The 18,936-nt window shown below is 37.5% G+C and overlaps 1 protein-coding gene across 1 annotated transcript; it reads left to right on the top strand.

Annotated features, from left to right (window-relative positions):
* The first annotated feature begins 599 nt into the window (after window positions 1-599).
* LOC137756321 (tigger transposable element-derived protein 1-like) lies at window positions 600-1,799 on the top strand. The gene has a single exon (XM_068532619.1). It carries the CDS (start codon window positions 600-602, stop codon window positions 1,797-1,799), a length of 1,200 nt encoding a protein of 399 aa, XP_068388720.1.
* Window positions 1,800-18,936: the final 17,137 nt, after the last annotated feature.

An 18,936-nucleotide genomic window follows, 5' to 3' on the forward strand; every position in this document is an offset into this window, starting at 1 on the left:
TGTGTATTTTGATGCTGTTTTATGGAATAGTCTACATAGGTCTAAGTCCATTTTGTCTAAATTTATGGTTCAATTCCAACATTTCTTTGTAGATTTTCTGAGTGGAGGATCTATCAGTTGTTGATACTGGGTTATGAAGTCCCCTAGTACTATTGTATTGCTGTCTATTTCTCCCTTTAGACCTGTTAGTGTTTGTTTAACATAATTAGGTGTTCTGATGTTGGGTGCATATATATTTATGATTGTTATGTCATCTTGATATATTGTCCCTTTATCATTATATAATTACCTTGTCTATTGTTACCATTTTTGGCTTAAAGTCCATTTTGTTTGATATGAGTATCTGCATTTTCTTTTTGTTTACACTTCCATGGAATATATCCTTTTATTACAGTAAGTCCCCTATGTATGAACCTTCAAGTTGTGAACTTTCAAAGATGCATACATGCCTTTGCATGTCAAATCACGTAAGTTAGTTAACGTGTCTGGCATACACTGTCACATGTGTGCATTCTCTACAAGTAGTTGTGCTTTTGTGTACTTTACTGTTCAGTACTGTATAGAGTATGGTAGTATAGTGTCTTTATTTCAAGCCCAGGATGTCTGGAAGCAAGTGTAAAAGCAGCGGTGATGTAGCTGATACTAAGGAGCACCAAACGATAATGATGGAAACAAAAGTGAAAATAGTTGAGAGAGTGGAGCGAGGCAAAAAGATAGTAGATATCGCTTGTTTTTATAACATGAATCATTCAACCATCGGCACGATTCTAAAGAACAAGGACAAGATCATGGAACATGTGAAGTCTGCTGTGCCAATAATGTTGACAATAATATTGATGAAGTGTACAAAAGTGATGGAGGAAATGGAGAAACTTCTCAGTGTGTGGATGCAGGACCAGCATCAGCATCGAGTCCTGCTCAGCTTAATGCTGATTCAAGAGAAAGCTAAAAGCCTTTATGAAGACTTGAAGAATAAACACAGTGAAGAATCAGAAGGCGCATCTTTTAATGCCAGCCATGGCTGGTTTCATTGGTTCAAGGCTAGAGCCAACCTTCACAATGTAAAAGTAAGTGGCGAGGCAGTGAGTGCAGATATGGTAGCTGCCCAGGAATTTCCTAAAATCCTTCGAGAAATTATTGATGAAGGCACATATTTACCCAAGAAGGTTTTTAATGTGGATGAGACAGGACTGTACTGGAAGAGGATGCCAGACCAAAGTTACATCAGTAAGGAGGAAAAGTTTTTGTCAGGCTATAAAGCAGCAAAGGATAGGCTAAATCTGTTGTTTTGTGGCAATTCTTCCGGTGATATAAAGCTAAAGCCTCTCTTAGTTAATCATTCAGAAAACCCAAGAGCCCTTGAAAACATAGCCAAGGGCTCTCTTCCTGTCATTTGGAAGAGTAACCCCAAGGTCTGGGTTACACAGGTCATTTTCCAGGACTGGTTTTTCCACCACTTTATTCTGGAGGTAGAGAAATATTGCTTGGAGAAGAATGTCCCATTCAAAATTCTTTTGCTGCTCAACAATGCTCTGGGCCACCCCCCATTCATGGACGACTTTCATCCCAACATCAAAGTAGTGCATCAGCCACCGAATACTACATCGCTTATCCAACCTATGGACCAGGGAGTTATAGCGACTTTCAAGAAATATCATTTACATCACACTTTTCCTCAGGCAGTAAAGGCGAGTGACGAATCAGGAACAACTTTGTCACAATTTTGGAAGGACTATAACATCTACAAGGCCATAAAAACTTTGACTTCGCTTGGCGCAAGGTTACGGCTGTCACCATGAATGGGGTTTGGAAGAATCTTTACCCACAGTTTGTTCATGATTTTCGTGGATTTGAGATGGTGGATGAGGAGTCCAAAGAGATTTTCATCAACTTAGTGACGCTCAGTGAGAAGCTAGAGCTAGATCTGCAAGAGGACAACTTCATTGAACTCCTTGTTGTGCAACATGAGGAGCTTACTACTGAAGACCTTATGGAATTGGAGGCCCAGAGATAGGATGAATAGGGACAAGAAGAAGAAGTAACTGAAGATCCAAAGAGATTCACGACGCAGGAAATGGCAAGGGGATTTTCTTTATTTGAGGAGGCACTGTTAGTTTCTGAGGCACAAGACCCGAATGTAGAATGGTACACGAAGGTTGCAGCAGCTGTTCAGAATGCAATCCAGTGCTACTGTGTCATCTATGATAAGAAAAAAAGAGTTACTACCCAGACATCACTGGATCATTTTTTCAAGAGGGTAGATAGAGTTGAATCCAGCAAGGAACCATAACCTGTGCCATCAATGTCAGGCCTGAGTGAAATTGCAGCTTGCCCTCCGTCTCCTGTTGCTGACAGTCCTTCAGCTCTACCATCTCCCAACTCCTCTCCCTCCTCCAGTAAGTAACTATTCTTGCCTGTTCACTCAATGCCAGCCCCTGTATGCCAGCTGTTATACTGTACTACTGTACTTTTCAAGGTACTGTACTGTAAGATTAAAAATGTTTTCTTTATTTTTTGTGTTTATTTTTTATGTATTATTTGTGTGAAAAGTATTATAAACCGATTACAATACAGTACTATATAGCTGATTGTGTTAGTTGGGTACCTAGGCTAACTTTGTTGGACTTATGAACAAATTGGACTTATGAACGCACTCTCAGAACAGAACTCATTTGTATGTAGGGGACTTACTATACTTCACTTTGAGTCTATGTATGTCTTTAGAACTGAAAGGTGTCTCTTGTGGGCAGAATTTAATTGGGTCCTGTTTTTCTTATCCATCTAGCCATTCTGTGTCTTTTGATTATTAATTCAATCCACTTACATTTAGAGTGATTTTTGATATGTCAGGACTTACTTCTGCCCACTGATTGTTTTCTGGGCTTTTTAAGTTTTCACTTTTTCCCATCTCTGCCTAGCTTTGTCTTTAGTTGTAGAGTGGTGTAATTAAAAGTGGACTTGAAGGAAACATTAAGCTACAATGCTTAGCAAACTGACATAGGCCTCTTATCTCTACAGTATATTTTGCTATTAAATGGCTTGCCACAGCAGCATCAACAGCATTTTTCTTCATATTATGCCAAATTCAGAGCAGTAATGTGTATTAGAAATCAGACCCCGTATTTTACTTTGCTGTTTTAGAAGATAGCTGAATCTTCTGCCTTGGGCCTACCTCAGTGTAAGATTCAGATAAGATTAACTCTCTGATTGGCTTTTCTATATATTTTATACTGTTGACCTCTCCTTTAAAATCTTTACTTAGCTTTTGAGTAATCACTCTTATGACTCACCTACTCTCAGTATTTTTGTAGGTCTTTCTTCTCCATCCACATGTAAAAGTTGTTTTTCTCCAGGGTACTGTTCTTGACCTTATTCTTTTATCTTCACAATATGAGTGTTTTAATTCACACTCACAGTTTCCACTATAAGTTACATACTAATAGATCCCAAATTTATATACAGGCATACCTCAGAAATACTTTGGGTTCAATTCCAGACCACCACAATAAAGCAAATATTGCAATAAAATGAGTCACATGATTTTTTTTGGTTTCCCAATGCATAGAAAAGTTGTATACAATAATGTAGTCTAAGTGTGCAATTAAATATACTTTATTGCTAAAAAAATGCCAACAACCACCTGAGCCTTCAGTGAGTCAAAGTAATAATATCAAAGGTCACTAATCACAGATCACCATAACAAATATAATAATAATGAAGAAGTTTGAAATATTGTGAGAATTACTAAAATGTGACACAAAGACATGAAGTGAGTAAATGCTGTTGGGAGAATGGTATCGATAGATTTGCTCAAAGCAGGTTTGCCACAAATGCCATGCTGCATTGTAAAAAATGCAATATCTGTGAAGTGAAATAAAGCAAAGCATAATAAAATGAGGTATGCCTGTATCTTGATCAGGTCTCCTGCGTGAAGTTAATTCAGTCAACTGCAAACCTAACTTTTTAATCTAAAAATTCATTAGGCTTTTTAAATTTAGTGTATCTAATGCTGAACTCATATTCTCTTTCAAAACTACTCATCCTCTTAAACGCCTTTTCTTAGGTAATGGGGTTATCACCTACCAAATTACCAAAAGGAATCAGAAATCTGGGAGTCATAACCATCGCATCTGTAGTTTTTCTTCTCAAACTTCACATTTAATTGGTCATAAGAGCTAAGAATCTACTACTCAAGATATATATATATAGACAGAGAGAGAGATACATAGATATATAGATATAGATATCTATCTCTTTTTTTAAAACCTCCCCATTGACACTTTTTTACTCCTTTAAGTTAGGTTCTCTGTATTTCTTGCCTGGATGATTGCAGTAGTCATCTAATTATTCTGGATCTAAACTCTCTGCAACTTTCCCATACTCTTTAATCTTTCCTTCATACTGATTCCAGAGTGATGTATCTAAAATAAAAATCTGATTTATTCTCATGCTTCAGTGAATCATTTCCTACAGAATAAAAATTGAATTTTTTTATCATAGTCATTGCTCCATCCATGCCACAATATTTATAGTTCCCCAGAATTCACCATACAGTTTCAAGCCACAATGATTTGTGAATAGTTGCCTCTGTGAGTATTCATTCATACTCTTCTATATGCCTATCTGCCTGCATGATTTTGTACCCATCCTTCAAAATCTATTTGGCATAACTTCTTTTGTGAAATCTTGACTGCCTTCAGTGAGTCTCTACTTTCAAGTACACCTTTGACTTGACTTTAAAGAATATTTTGAATTTGAAGTTGAAAAAAGACAAATTTTAGAGATATCTTGAATGAAGCATGGTGGAAATTAGTTAATACAACACTGTACTAAGACTTAAGAAATCCATTCTTAGTTCTAGGTCTGCAGAGAATATATATATATATATATATATATATAACTTAAGTCATTTAATATCTGACTCACTTTTCCTATCTGAAAAAATATTAATGTTGAATTAAATGGCCTTTAAAGGCTCTTGCAATTGTAGCATTATTGATTTTGTAGGTCCAGTTGGAAACGGGGAGTAGATAACAAGTTGAATCTGTAGAGAACCACAGGGATCTGAAGAAGTTTCAACTTTAGTGTTTAGCTGAGTACTGGTCAGCAAAAGAGAGAGAGAAAACTATGCAAGATTATGGAAAGAACTACCTAAAAAGATAGAATAGTGATTGTAGTTTACATGGTTCATGGAAGTGTTCATTCTGTCACCAGCTAGAGTGAGATTCCTTGTGATATACAAGACAATCTTTAGAAATATCAGTCATGGTGAAAATTAATGACAGACTAAATGCTGCTCTAGTCCTTCCTAACAAATTAAAATTAAGACCTGAAAATATAACTCTTTCCAAGTAACATAAAAGCATTATTGAATAAAGATGAAGATTATTTACAAAGAGAGTGACGTTAGCATCATGGAAGCAGGAGACACTCTTTTTTCTCTCCCCATCAATCTACAACCAACAAAAGTGTCTCTGCCCAACACACAAGTATTCTGGGGAATTCCCCATATCTGTACATCTAAAAGTGGATGTACTGGAACACTTAGAGGAGGTGGAACCAAGGGAGATAGCAGAGATGGCACCTGTGATGGTGGACCCCTGGCTGTGATAGCTGAGCCCACAGCCCTAGAGAACACAGTAGCAGCAGGAGATAGACAGAGTGACACACACAACTCCAGCCTCCCAGCTTCAGCATCACCTGTGGCCACAAGGAACTGGGCAGCAGCAGCAGTTGGGCCTGCAATCTGTCTATCTAACTAAAGAGGTGCCCATGACTCTGCTCTCCTATCCCCATCGTAGCAGTGGCACCCATGAACCTGACAATACAAGATATGGGAAAGATACCCATGATCCCGGCTCCCCCTCAATCATCTCTCTCCCCCTGAAGCTGTGGAGTTGTGACACAGGAGATCCTAGATGCAGGACACTGGCCATCCTTGTGCCCAATGCAGCAAAGCTAGCAACAACAGCAGTGACACTGGCAAAAAGTCACCAGCAACCTTAGAGGCACAAGCAGTAAAGAGACCACCAGACAACACCTCTGGTGCTAGAGGATCCACTTTCTAGGGGGAGATCAAGGTGATAGAGTAGGATGACGCTGAACTCACTCTCTCCAAAAACACATCAGAAATACATCTACATGTGGAGCAACTCTTGCTGAAAACAAGCTGGAGGCTGGCAGAAAGGCTATTCTATAACCAGGACTGTAAAGAAAGATACACAAAGAGTCAGGTAGGAAAGGAGAAGTGATCAGGTCAGGACCTGTGCCCATAGCAGGGAACACAGAAGAGGAGGGGGATATCCCAGGCTTGGGAGTCCTCACTGGGGAGTGAAAGGTTTGAGACACATAATGGGCACCCCAGCCCTGGGGTCCGACACTGGGAAGACCAGTCCCCTTAGCTGGTTTGCAAACCAGTGGGGCTTACTAGAGGGCTGTAAGGAACTGAGAGTCTGCTCATGAACAGAACATGCACAGGCTTGCTTATTCCCAGGAATGAGTAAGAGGAAGCAGACTGAAAATGGCCTGGGGCTCTGGCTGGTTTCACAGGACCAGCCCAGCACGCACCCTAACCCACATTGAGTGTCTGCTCTAGTCCCTCTTGCTCCAGTTCAACTCTCTACTAGAGCAAAGGCTGCCATTGCTAAGAAGATTTTACACTGGGGGGAACAGAGCTAGCTCAGACCTGGCCCTGCTTCTGAACAGGGCAATGGTGGACATTGCCAGTGAACATTCAGAGTCAGCAGATTGGGAGCTACCTGAGGCTCTGATTGGCCTGTTGAGACCATCCCAGCACCCTGGCCTGCACTGAGCACGTCCTCCAGTTCCTCTTCCTCTGGCTCTGCTCTCTGCTGGGGTGAATGTGCCATTGCTTGGGGAGGGGGTACATACACTTGGAGGAAACAGAGCAAGCTCAGACCTGGCCCTGCCTCTAAATGGAGTAAGGGCAGCTGTTGACAGTGAATACACAGAGGCAGAAGATTGTAAACTACCTAGGGCACTGAATGGCTTGCTGGGACTATCCCAGCCTGCACCCCAGCCCACAACAGGTGTGTACTCGAGCCCCTATTGCTCCAGCACTACTGTCCACTAGGGAAGAAGTGCCCTTGCCAGGGGGAGAGCGCACACTTAGAAGGAATAGAACCAGCTCAGAACTAAACCTCATGACTTCTGATCCAACACTTTGGGGCCAGACTCCACCCCTGATAGGGCAGTGACAACCATTTCGCAGAGGAGAAGTCCTAGCTCACACATGGCTCTGGTTTTAACCCTTCCATCACCAGCGCTACCTCCTACCAAGGTGGTAGCTGCCAGTACACCTCAAGGAACGATGTGATCCATGCTCACTTTAGATCCAGCTCTCCCAACACAGGCACTGGACACATGCAGACTTCATAGGGACACTCCCACTCAAAGACAGCCCTTCAAGACTGAGATAGGTAACTGTTTAATTTCATAAAGATAGAGAAAGTTAAACACAATGAGAAGATGGGATTTTGTTTCAAATGAAAGAACAAGGGGGAGTTCCCTGGTGGTCTAGTGGTTAGGATTTGGCACTTTCACTGCCATGGCCCAGGTTCAATCCCTGATCAGGAAAGTGAGATGCCACAACCATGCAATGTGAGAAGGAAAAAAAAAAAACCAAGGAAAAAAACCACTAACAAAACAGAGGTAAATAATTTACCTGAGGGCTTCCCTGGTGGTGCAGTGGTTAAGAATCTGCCTGGCAGTGCAGGGGACACAGGTTCAAGCCCTGGTCCAGGAAGATCCCACATGCCACAGAGCAACTAAGTCCATGTGCCACAACTACTGAACCTGCGCTTTAGAGCCCATGAGCCACAACTACTGAGCCCATGTGCCACAACAACTGAAGCCCACATGCCTAGAACCTGTGCTCCACAACAAGAGAAGCCACCGCAATGAGAAGCCTGCACACTGCAACAAAAGAGTAGCCCCCACTCACTGCAACTAGAGAAAGCCCGCGCACAGCAATGAAGACCCAACACAGCCAAAAATAAATAAATAAATAAATTTATTTTTAAAAAAATAATAATTTACCTGATAAAGAGTTCAAAGCATTAGTAATACATATGCTAACTGAACTTGGGGAAAAAATAGATGAACTAAATGAGAATTTTAAGAAGAATCTAGAAAATATAAAAGGAACCAGTCAGAAATGAAGAATACAATAACTGAAATGAAAAACACACTACAAGGAATTAGCAGACTAGGTGACACACAAAAATATATTAACAATCTGGAAGGTACAATAATGGAAATAACCCAACCAGAACAGAAAAAGAAAAACAAATTTCTAAAAATGAGGATAGTTTAAAGGACCTCTAAGACTACACCAAGCATACCAACATTCACATAGGGGTCCCAGAAGGAGAGAGAGAGAAAGAGGTAGAAAATGTATTGATGAAGTTATGGCTGAAAACTCCCTGAAGCTGAAGGAGGAAACAGATTTTCAGGTACAGGAATTACAGAGATTTCCAAACAAGATAAACCCAGAAAAAGCCACAGAGACTTCATGCTTTGTGTAGTTACAGTATGCATGAATTTCAAGCTTAGTTAAATTAATACAGTCCTAATAAAAGGAATTAGGAAAAGAAGAACAACAACAAAAACGAAAGCCAAAGTCAGCAGAAGTAAGGAAATAATAAAGATCAGAGAGAAAATAAAGACCAAATAAAGGACCACAAATAACAGATGTTGGCAAGGATGTGGAGAAAAAGGAACCCTAGTACCATGATGGTGGGAACATAAACTGGAGTACCCATTAGATAAGACAGTATGGAGTTTCCTCAAAAAAACTAAAAATAGAATTACCATATGGTCCAGCAATTCCACTCCTAGGTATTTACCTGAAGAAAACAAAAACAGTAATTTGAAAAGATACATGCACCCCAATGATCATAGCAACAATGTTCCTAATAACAGAGATATGAAAGCAACCTAAGTGTCCATCAACAGATGACTGAATAAGGAAGCTGTGGTTTATATCATATATATACATATATGACCCAGCCATAAAAAAAGAATGAAATTCTGCCATTTGAAACAACATGGATGGACCTGGAGTGTATTATGCTTAGTGAAATAAATCAGACAAAGGCAATTACTGTATGTTATCACTTATATGTGAAATCTTAAAAATAAAACAAGCTACTACATAAGAACAGAAACTCCCAGACATTGAGAACAAACTTGTGGTTCACAATGGGAAAAGGTATAGGAGAGGGACAAGATAGAGGTAGGGGATTAAGAGGTACAAACTATTACATATAAAAGAAATAAGAAGAGGGAGTCAGATAAAGATAGTGAAATGGGAGGACATGGAGCTCACCTTGCCCCCCATAAACACATCAAAAATACATCTACATGTGGAACAATTATCATGGGAAAAGAAAAAAAGATGAAAATGACAGAACTCCTATACACCCAAAGCTGCAAGAAAGATTTCCATGTAACTGGGTAGGATGGAAAAAAGACATAGGGTTGGTTCTTCTGCCCTTGGGAAGGATCTGAAAAGAAGAGAAAGTACACATGGGCAGACCATTAGGGATTGAGTAGGTTGAGCCAAAGACTGCATGCCCCCGTCCTTTGGTGCTATGCAAAGGAGACAAGAACCTTGGCTGCTAGAAGAAGTGCTTAGACAGATATAAGTGAGGGAGAAGGATAGACTCCACTTGCAAATAGAATGTGAGCACTGGCCTGACAATAAATAGGGTGTAGAAAACTTTGTACTAGTGGTTGACACCTCACCTCACTCCCCAGTCTGAGAGGGGTGAACACACTGGGGCTGCTGTTTCCACACTGAAGCTTGGCATGGGAGCTGGGCTACCCAGGCCCTGGAAAAATGACTTGGTCTAGCTACACATAGGCCAGAGACCTGGTGTGTGGTCAAGTGGATCAGTGCTGACCATTGTTGGCACTTACTCAAGTGGTGCCTCAGGAAACTCTGTGATTTCCACACCTTGCTCACTGCTCCCATTTGAGAAAGAGCTCTGATCCCACCCACTCTAAGCCACAGATTGGTACTGGATCTGGGGAAGACAGGTCCTGGGAAAAGGTGGGATCTAGGGACAGAGAGGAGGATGGGGTCCTGAGGTGCTGTGCAAGTGGGGTGACAGCAACCAATGTTGGCACTGACTCAATCAGCACCACAGAAGAAGCTCAGATCTCAGACAGCAGTGCAGCCAGTTCAGTTCCTGCTACCACAATGCCCTGAACCCAAGCCCCAGCCTAGCAAATGCTCCAGCTCCACCCACTCCATGCCACAGCATTGTACCATATCTGGGAGGCCCAGAACAGGGGGAGGGACACAACATTGGGCTGCATCTGAGTGGAGACATGGAGACCTACACAGACAATGCATCAGACCTCTGTGAGCACACGAGCCTCACTTAACATCAGCACTCCCCTCTTTGGAGCAGCACATGCACTCAGAGGAAACAGAACCTGCTCAATCCCGACCCTCAGGGCTTCTGCTATAGCAACTGTGGAGCGGACCCCACCCCCACTGAGAGGATGGAAACAGCCATGGAGCAAAGAGGAAGTCCTGCCTCATACCCTGCACAGACTTTAGATCCTCCAACACCAGCCACACTCCCTATCAAGGTGATAGTGTTCAGCACATCCTGAGGAAAGACATGGCTGGCGTCCACATCAAAACCAGCCTTCACACAAAGATATTGGACACATGCAGTCTACACAGGGACACTCGCACATGAAAACACGCCTTCAAGACCACAATAGATAACTGTTTCACCTAAATTCATTGAGGCAGAGAAAGTTTAGTAAAATAAAAAGGCAGAGGAACAACCCCCAATTAAAAGAGCAAGAGGAAAACCCTGAGAGACTAAATAAAGAAACAGAGATCATCAGTCTACCAGACATTGAGTTCCAAAAAGAGGTGATAAAAATGTTAACTGAATTAAGAAAGATTACCAATATAAACACAGATCATTGTAACAAGACACTATTAACTATAAACATGACCCAATCAAAAATAGATAATTCAATTTCCGAGATAAAAAGTAATCTACAAGCAATGAATAGCTGATCAAAAGACACAGAAGAATGAATAAGTGATCAGGAAGGCAGAAAAAATGGAAATCACACAATCAAAAGAGCAGACAGAAAAACAAATGAAAAAAGCGTGAAAGCAAGATACAAGATCTACGGGATAATATAAAATGTTCCAGAAGGAGAAGAGAGAGAGAAGGGGATTAAAAATGTATTTGAAGAAATTATGGCTGAAAACTTCCCAAACCTAAGTCCTGAGGAAACAGATATTGAGGTACAGGAAGCACAGAGGGTCCCAAACAAAATGAAACCAAACAGACCCACACCAAGACATATTATAATTAAAATGGCAAAAAGTTGAAGAAAAAGAGAATATTCTACATGCAGCAAGAGAAGTGCAAAGAGTCATATACAGGGGAACCTCTATAAGGCTATCAGCTTATTTCTCTGCAGAAAAGTTGCAGGACAGAAGGGTGTGGCATGATATATTCAAAGTCCTGAAAGGGAAAACCCTGCAACCTAGGATATTCTACCCAGGAAGATTTTCATTTAGAATAGAAGGAGAGATAAACGATTTCTCAGACAAGCAAAAACTAAAAGAAGTCATCAATAATAAACCTTCCCTAAAAGAAATGCTGAAGGGTCTTCTCTAAATGGAAAACAAGCTGGAATCTATAGAAAAGGGAAAATCCCAATAGGAAAGGCGAATATATAGTAAGGCTTGAAGATCACTTGAACAAGTCAGTACATAGATTAAAAAACAACAAAAAATTTGTAGGAGATATTATAACTACAAGAAACAGTAAAAGGATAAGCATGAAGATGTAAAATAGAACATGAAAAACACAAAATGTAGGGGAGGGGTGTCAAAAGTGTGGATCATTTAGAATGTGTTTGAGATAGTGATTATTAGTTTAAAGCAAGTAGATATAGTTACAGGTCAACATACATAAACGCCATGGTAACCACAAACCAAAAATCTACAATAGATACACACAAACAAGAGAGAAAGGAACACAAGCATTCTACTCAAGAAAATCATCAAACCACATGGGAAGAAACTAAAAGAAGAAGAAAAGAACAGAGAAGAACTACAAAAACAAAACAAAACAGAAAACAAGTAACAAAATGGAAATACATTCATACCTGTCAGTAATCACCTTAAGTGTCAATGAACTAATGCTACATCAAAAGATATAGAGTGGCTGATTGGATAATAAAACAAGACCTGCTAATTATGAGGCCTATCAGAGTTTTACTTCAGAGTGAAAAACACACACAGACTGAAAGTGAGGGGATGGAAAACGATATTTGATGCAAATGGAAATGAGAAGAAAGTGGGGGTAGCAATATTCATATCAGACAAAATAGACTTTAAAACAAATGATATAGTGAAAGACAAAGAAGGACATTGTATAATGGTGAAGGGATCAATAAAAAAGAGGATGTTACACTCGTTAACATACACACACCCAATACAGGAGCACCTAAATACATAAATCAAATGCTGACAGACATAAAGGGAGAAACTGACAATAAGACAATAATAGTAGGAGATTTTCATAGCCCATTGATGATATAGCAATGGACATATCATACAAGCAGAAAATCAGTAGGGCAACAGAGGTCCTAAGTGACACAACAGACCAGTTGGACTTAATTGCTATCTACAGGACACAACATCCAAAAAAAGCAGAATACACACTTTTCTCAAGTGTACGTGGAACAGTCTCCAGGGTAGAGAACATACTAGGTCACAAAACAAGCCTCAGCAAATTTAAGAGGAAAGAAATTATATCAAGCGTAATTTCCGAACACAACTGAATGAAACTAGAAACCAACTACAGAAAGAAAAATGGAAAAAGAACAAACACGTGGGGACTAAAAAAATGTTCTGCTACGAAACCAATGTAAACAATGAAATCAAACAAGATATCAGAAAATACCTCAAGACAAACAAAAATGAAAACACATTATAAAACCTACGGGATGCAGCAAAAGCAGTTCCAAGAGGGAAGTTCTTAGGGACACAGGCTTTGCTCAAGAAACAAGTAACATCTCAACTAAACAACCTAACCTACCACCTTTAAAAGAATTAGGAAGAGAAGAACAAACAAAGCCCAAGGTCAGCAGAAGGAAAGGCATAATAAAGATCAGAGAAGAAATAAAATAGAAACCAAAAAACAATAGAAAAATCAATGAACCTAAGAGCTTTTTTAAGAAACATAAGCAAAATTGACAAAACTTTAGCCAGGCTCACCAAGAAGAAAAGAGAGGTCCCAAAAAACAAAATAAGAAATGAAAGCAGAGAAATAACAACCGATACCACAGAGAAACAAAAGAATCATAAGAAAATAATATGAACAGTATGTGACAAGAAAATTGGACAACCTAGAGAAATGGACACATTTCTAGAAACATTCAGCCTGCCAAGACTGAGTCAGAAAGATACAGACAATTTGAACAGACTGATCACTAGAAGTGAAATAGAATCTGTAATAAAAATAAATTCCCTGGAAACAAAAGTCCATGACCAGACAGCTTCACTGTGGAATTCTACCAAACTTATAATGGAAGAACTCACACCTATCCTTCTCAAACTATTCCAAAAAAAATGAAGAGGAGGGAACACTCCTAAATGCATTCTACAAGGCCACCATTACCCTGAAAATGAAACCAGAGAAAGACACTGCAAAAAAAAAAAAGAAAGAAATTTACAAGTCAATATCTCTGAAGAATATAGATACAAAAATCCTCAACAAAATATTGGCAAACCCAAATCAACAATGTATACAAAGGATCATACACCATGGTCAAGTGGGATGTATCCCAGGGATGCAAGCATGGTTCAATATCCACAAATCAATCAATGTGATACATCACAGTAAGAAAAGGAAGGATAAAAATCACATGATCATCTTAATAGATGCAGAAAAAGGATTGGAGAAAATTAAACATCACTCACATTAAAAACTCTCTTCCCACTGGTTATAGAGGGAACATATCTCAACATAATAAAGGCCACATACAACAAGCCCACAGCCAACTCAATACTCAATGGTGAAAAGCTGAAAGCCTTCCTGCTGGATTCAGGAACACGGTACGTATGCCCACTCTCACTACTTCTATTTAACACAGTATTGGAAGTCTGAGCCACAGCAATCAAAAAAGAATAAGAAATAAAAACGGTCCAAATTGGAAGGCAATAGATAAAATTGTCAGTATTTGCAGGTGACATGATACTCTGTATAGAGAACCCTAAAGTTTCTACCCAAATATTTTAGAACTAATAAATGAATTGAGCAAGGGTGCAGTATATAAGATTAGTATAAAGAAAATTTTGCATTTATATACACGAATAATGAACTTTTTGAAAAGGAATTTTTTTTAAAAAATTGTTTTTAAATTACATCAAAAATATACCTAAGAATAAACTTACCCAAGGGGGTGAACATCCTCTACCCTGAAATCTATAAAACACTGACAAAAGAAACTGCAGATGAGTCATCGAAATGAAAAAATATCCTGTATTCTTGGACTGGAAGAATCAGTATTACTTAAGTGGACATACTATCCAAAGAAATCTACAGATCTAATTCAATTCCTATCAAAATACCCAGGACATTTTTCACAGCACTAGAAAAAATATTCCTAAAATTTATATGGGACCACAACAGACCCCAAATTGCCAAAGAAATCCTGAGAAAAATAGAACAAAGTTGGATCTATGTCTCCCAGACTTCATAATTTACTACAAATCTACAATTATCAAAAGTGTGTGGTACCTGTACAAATACAGACACCTAAATGAATGGAACAGAAAAGGGAGCCCTGAAAACAGCACATACAGTTATATCAATTAATCTATGACAAAGGAAGCAAGAATATTCAATGGGGAAAAGACAGTCTTTTCAGCAAGTGGTATTGGAAAAACTACATAGCCACAGGTAGAAGAATGAAATTAGAACATTCTGTAATACCACACACAAAAATAAACTCAAAATGCATTAGAAATCTAAATGTAAGACTGGATACTATAAAACTCCTAGAGGAAAACAGGCAGAACACACTCTGACATAAATTGCAGCAATACATTTTTTGGATCTGTCTTCTAGAGTTGTGGAAATAAAAGCAAAATTAAACAAATGGGACCTAATTTAACTTAAAAGCATTTGCACAGCAGAGGAAACCATAAACAAAATGAAAAGGCAACCTATGGAATGGAAGCAAGTATTTGCAAATGATGTAATTGACAAGGAGTTAATATACAAAATATACAAACAGCTCATACAGATCAATATCAAAAAACGAAACAACCCAATTAAAAATTGGAGAGAAGACCTGAATAGACATTTCTCCAAAGAAGACATACAGATAGCCAGCAGGCACATGAAAAGATACTCAACATCACTTATTATTAGAGAAATACAAATCAAAGCTCAGTGAGGTATAACCTAACATCAGTCAGAATGGTGCTCATCAAAACGTCTACAAATAATAAATGCTGGAGAGGATGTGGAGAAAGGGGAACCCTTGTATGCTGTTCGTGGGAATGTAAATTGATGCAGCCTCCATGGGAAAAAGTATGGAGACTCCTTAAAAAACTAAAAATAGGACTACCATATGATCCAGCAACTCCGCTCCTGCATATACATCCAGAAAAACGGAAAACACTAATTCGAAAATACACTTGCACACCAATGTTCATAGTAACACTATTTACAATGGCCAAGATATGGAAGCAACCCAAGTGCCCATCAACAGATGATAGGACTAAAAATATGTGGGCTATATATATATATATATATATATATATATACACACTAATAATGTAATATTATTATATATTATATATTATATACACTAATGTATATATTAGTGTGTGTGTGTATATATATATATATATATATATACACACAAGGAAATATCACTCATCTATGAAAAACACTGAACACTGAAATACTGCCATTTGCAAGAATGTGAATGGACCTAGAGAATATTATGCTTAGTGAAATAAGTCAGGTAATGACAAATACTATATGATATAACTTATATGTGGAATCTAAAAAATAATACAAATGAATATATATACAAAACAGAAACAGACTCACAGACATAGAAAACAATTTTGTGGTTACCAAAGGGGTAGGGAATAGTGGAGGGACAAATTAGGGATATGGTATTAACAGATACAAACTACTATAAATAAAATAGATAAGCACCAACCTGTATTGGAAAAGAATTTGGAAAAGAATAGATACATGTACGTGTATAACTGAATCACTTTGTTTTATACCTGAAACTAACACAACATTGTTAATCAACTATACTCTAATATAAAATAAATTTTTTAAAATAGATAAGCACCAGGGATTTAATGTATAGCACACAGAACTATACCCATTATGTTTTAATAACCTATAATGGAATATAATCTGCAAAAATACTGAATCACTATGCTGTACACTTGAAACTAACAGAATATTGTAAGTCAACTCTAATTAAATTAAAAAATCCGAAAATTAAAAAAAATTAGAAATTCCCAGATAAGTCAAAACTTGGGTTTGGGGCATTGTTCATTACTCGTAGACCTAACATACACAATTCTATATGGAGGCAATGAGGTTAGAATGAAAGGATAATATAGAGTAACTAAAATCAAATGATGAAATAAAGAAAAACAGTAAAGGTAGATACAATGGTACATATAAAAGCCAGTAGTATTTTATTTTTAGTTTGTAACTTCTCTTTTTGTTCCTATATAATGTAAAAAACAAATACATAAAACAATAATTATAAAACTATATTAATGTGCACACCACACATAACCATGTAATTTGGGACAATAACAACATAAAGTGGAGAAAGATGGAGATGTATAGAAATATGTATTTTGTATTCAGTTGAAGAAAAGTTGGTATTTAAGGTACATTTTTATAACGTTAAGATGTTATTTTTAATTTGGAGGTAAACACTAAGAAAAAACTAAAATACATACAAAATTGGAAATAAAAGGATATAACAAACAATACAATTGAAAAAATTAAGCAGAAAGCAAGGCAGTAATAGAAAAATTGAGGAGAAAAAGTTATTAGAAAGTTAGAAAACAAAGTAAAATGACAGAATTCTTGCATGTCAGTAGTTACTTTAAATATCAATGAATGAAACTCACCAATTAAATGGCTCAGATTGACAGAATGTAGAAAAAAGTTATGATCCAACTATATTCTGTCTATAAGAACATCACTTTAGATTCTAAGACATAAATACATTGAAATTTAAAGAGTGGACAAAGATATTCTGTGCAAATCATAACCAAAATAGTGCTAGAGTAGCTATCATATTATAAGAAAAAATAGGCTGTAAGACAAAAATTGTTATGAGACAAAAATGACATCATGTATTGATAAAAGGGTCAATCACTCAATAAGATATAACAATTATAAACATACATGCACCTAGGAAGAGAGTCTCCAAAATATATCAGTCAAACCCAAAGAGAATTACAGAGAGAACTAGAAGCTATAACGTAATATTTGGAGACTTCAATAGCTCACTCTCACTAATAGATAGAACTAGACAGATGACCAACAGGAAAATAGAGTACTTGAACAACACTATAAATTAACTAGACCTAACAAACATATATTAAACCTTCCACCAAACAACAGCAGAATAGATATTCTTCTCATGTGCACATGGAACATTCTCCTGGATAGATAATATATTAGGCCACAAAACAAGCCTCAATAAACCAAATTTAAAAGTTTGAAATCATAAAACGTACCTTTTCAGACCACAAATGAAAAATTCACAAATATATGGAAATTAAACAGTACACTATTAAATAACCAATGTGTCAAAGAAGAAATGAAAAAAGAAATTAGAAAATACTTTGAGAGGAGTGAAGACTAAAATTTAGCATAACAAAACTATGGAGCACAGTGAAAGCAGTTCTCAGAGGAAACTTATAGGTGCAATCCCCTATATTTTAAAAAGAGAAAAGATGTCAAATTAATAACCTTAATTTATTCCTAAGGAACTAGAAAAATTATAGCAAACTAAACGTTACCCAGCAGAAGAAAGTAAATAATAAATATTAGAACAGTGATAAATAAGATAAAAAATAGAAAAATATAGAATCAATGCAACCAAGAGTTGGTTCTTTGAAAAAGTAAAAAAAAGTGTGACAAACCTTTAGCTACATTGAGAAAGAAAAGAAGAGAGAATATTTGAATTACTAAAATCAGAAATTAAAGTGGGGACATTAGTACTGAGCAGATTCAATACAAAAGAACAAGAGAATTATATGAACAATTGTACACCAACTAATTTGATAATTTTAATGAAATCAACAAATTGCTAGAAACATATGAACTACCTAAACTGACTCAAGAAGAAATAGAAAATATAAACAGATCTACAGCAAAGAGATTGAATCAGTAATCAAAAACTTCCCAACGATGAAAACCCTAGGACCAGATGGGTTCACTGTTGAATTCTGCCAAATCTTTAAAGAAGGATTAATACCAACCTTTCCCAAACTCTTCCAAAAAAAAGAAAAAGAAAAAAGAAAAGGAGGGAACACTTCCTAACTCATTCTATGAAATAAGGATTACCCTGATATAAAAGATAGACTTAGATATCACAAGAAAGTAGACTATAGAATGATATCCCTTACAAATACAGGTGCAAAAATGCTCAAAAAAATACTAGCAAACTGAAGTCAGCAGTATACTAAAGGGATTATACGCCATGACTGAGATTTCTCCTAGGAGTGCAAGAGTTCTTCAACATAAAAAATCAATCAAAATAATAAACCACATTAATAGAATGAAGGGGAAAAAACACAAAATCATCTTGACGCAGAAGAGCCATTTGACAAAAACCAACCCCATTTCATAT

Source organism: Eschrichtius robustus, chromosome X (assembly GCF_028021215.1).
Source record: "Eschrichtius robustus isolate mEscRob2 chromosome X, mEscRob2.pri, whole genome shotgun sequence".
Classification (NCBI taxonomy): domain Eukaryota; kingdom Metazoa; phylum Chordata; class Mammalia; order Artiodactyla; family Eschrichtiidae; genus Eschrichtius; species Eschrichtius robustus.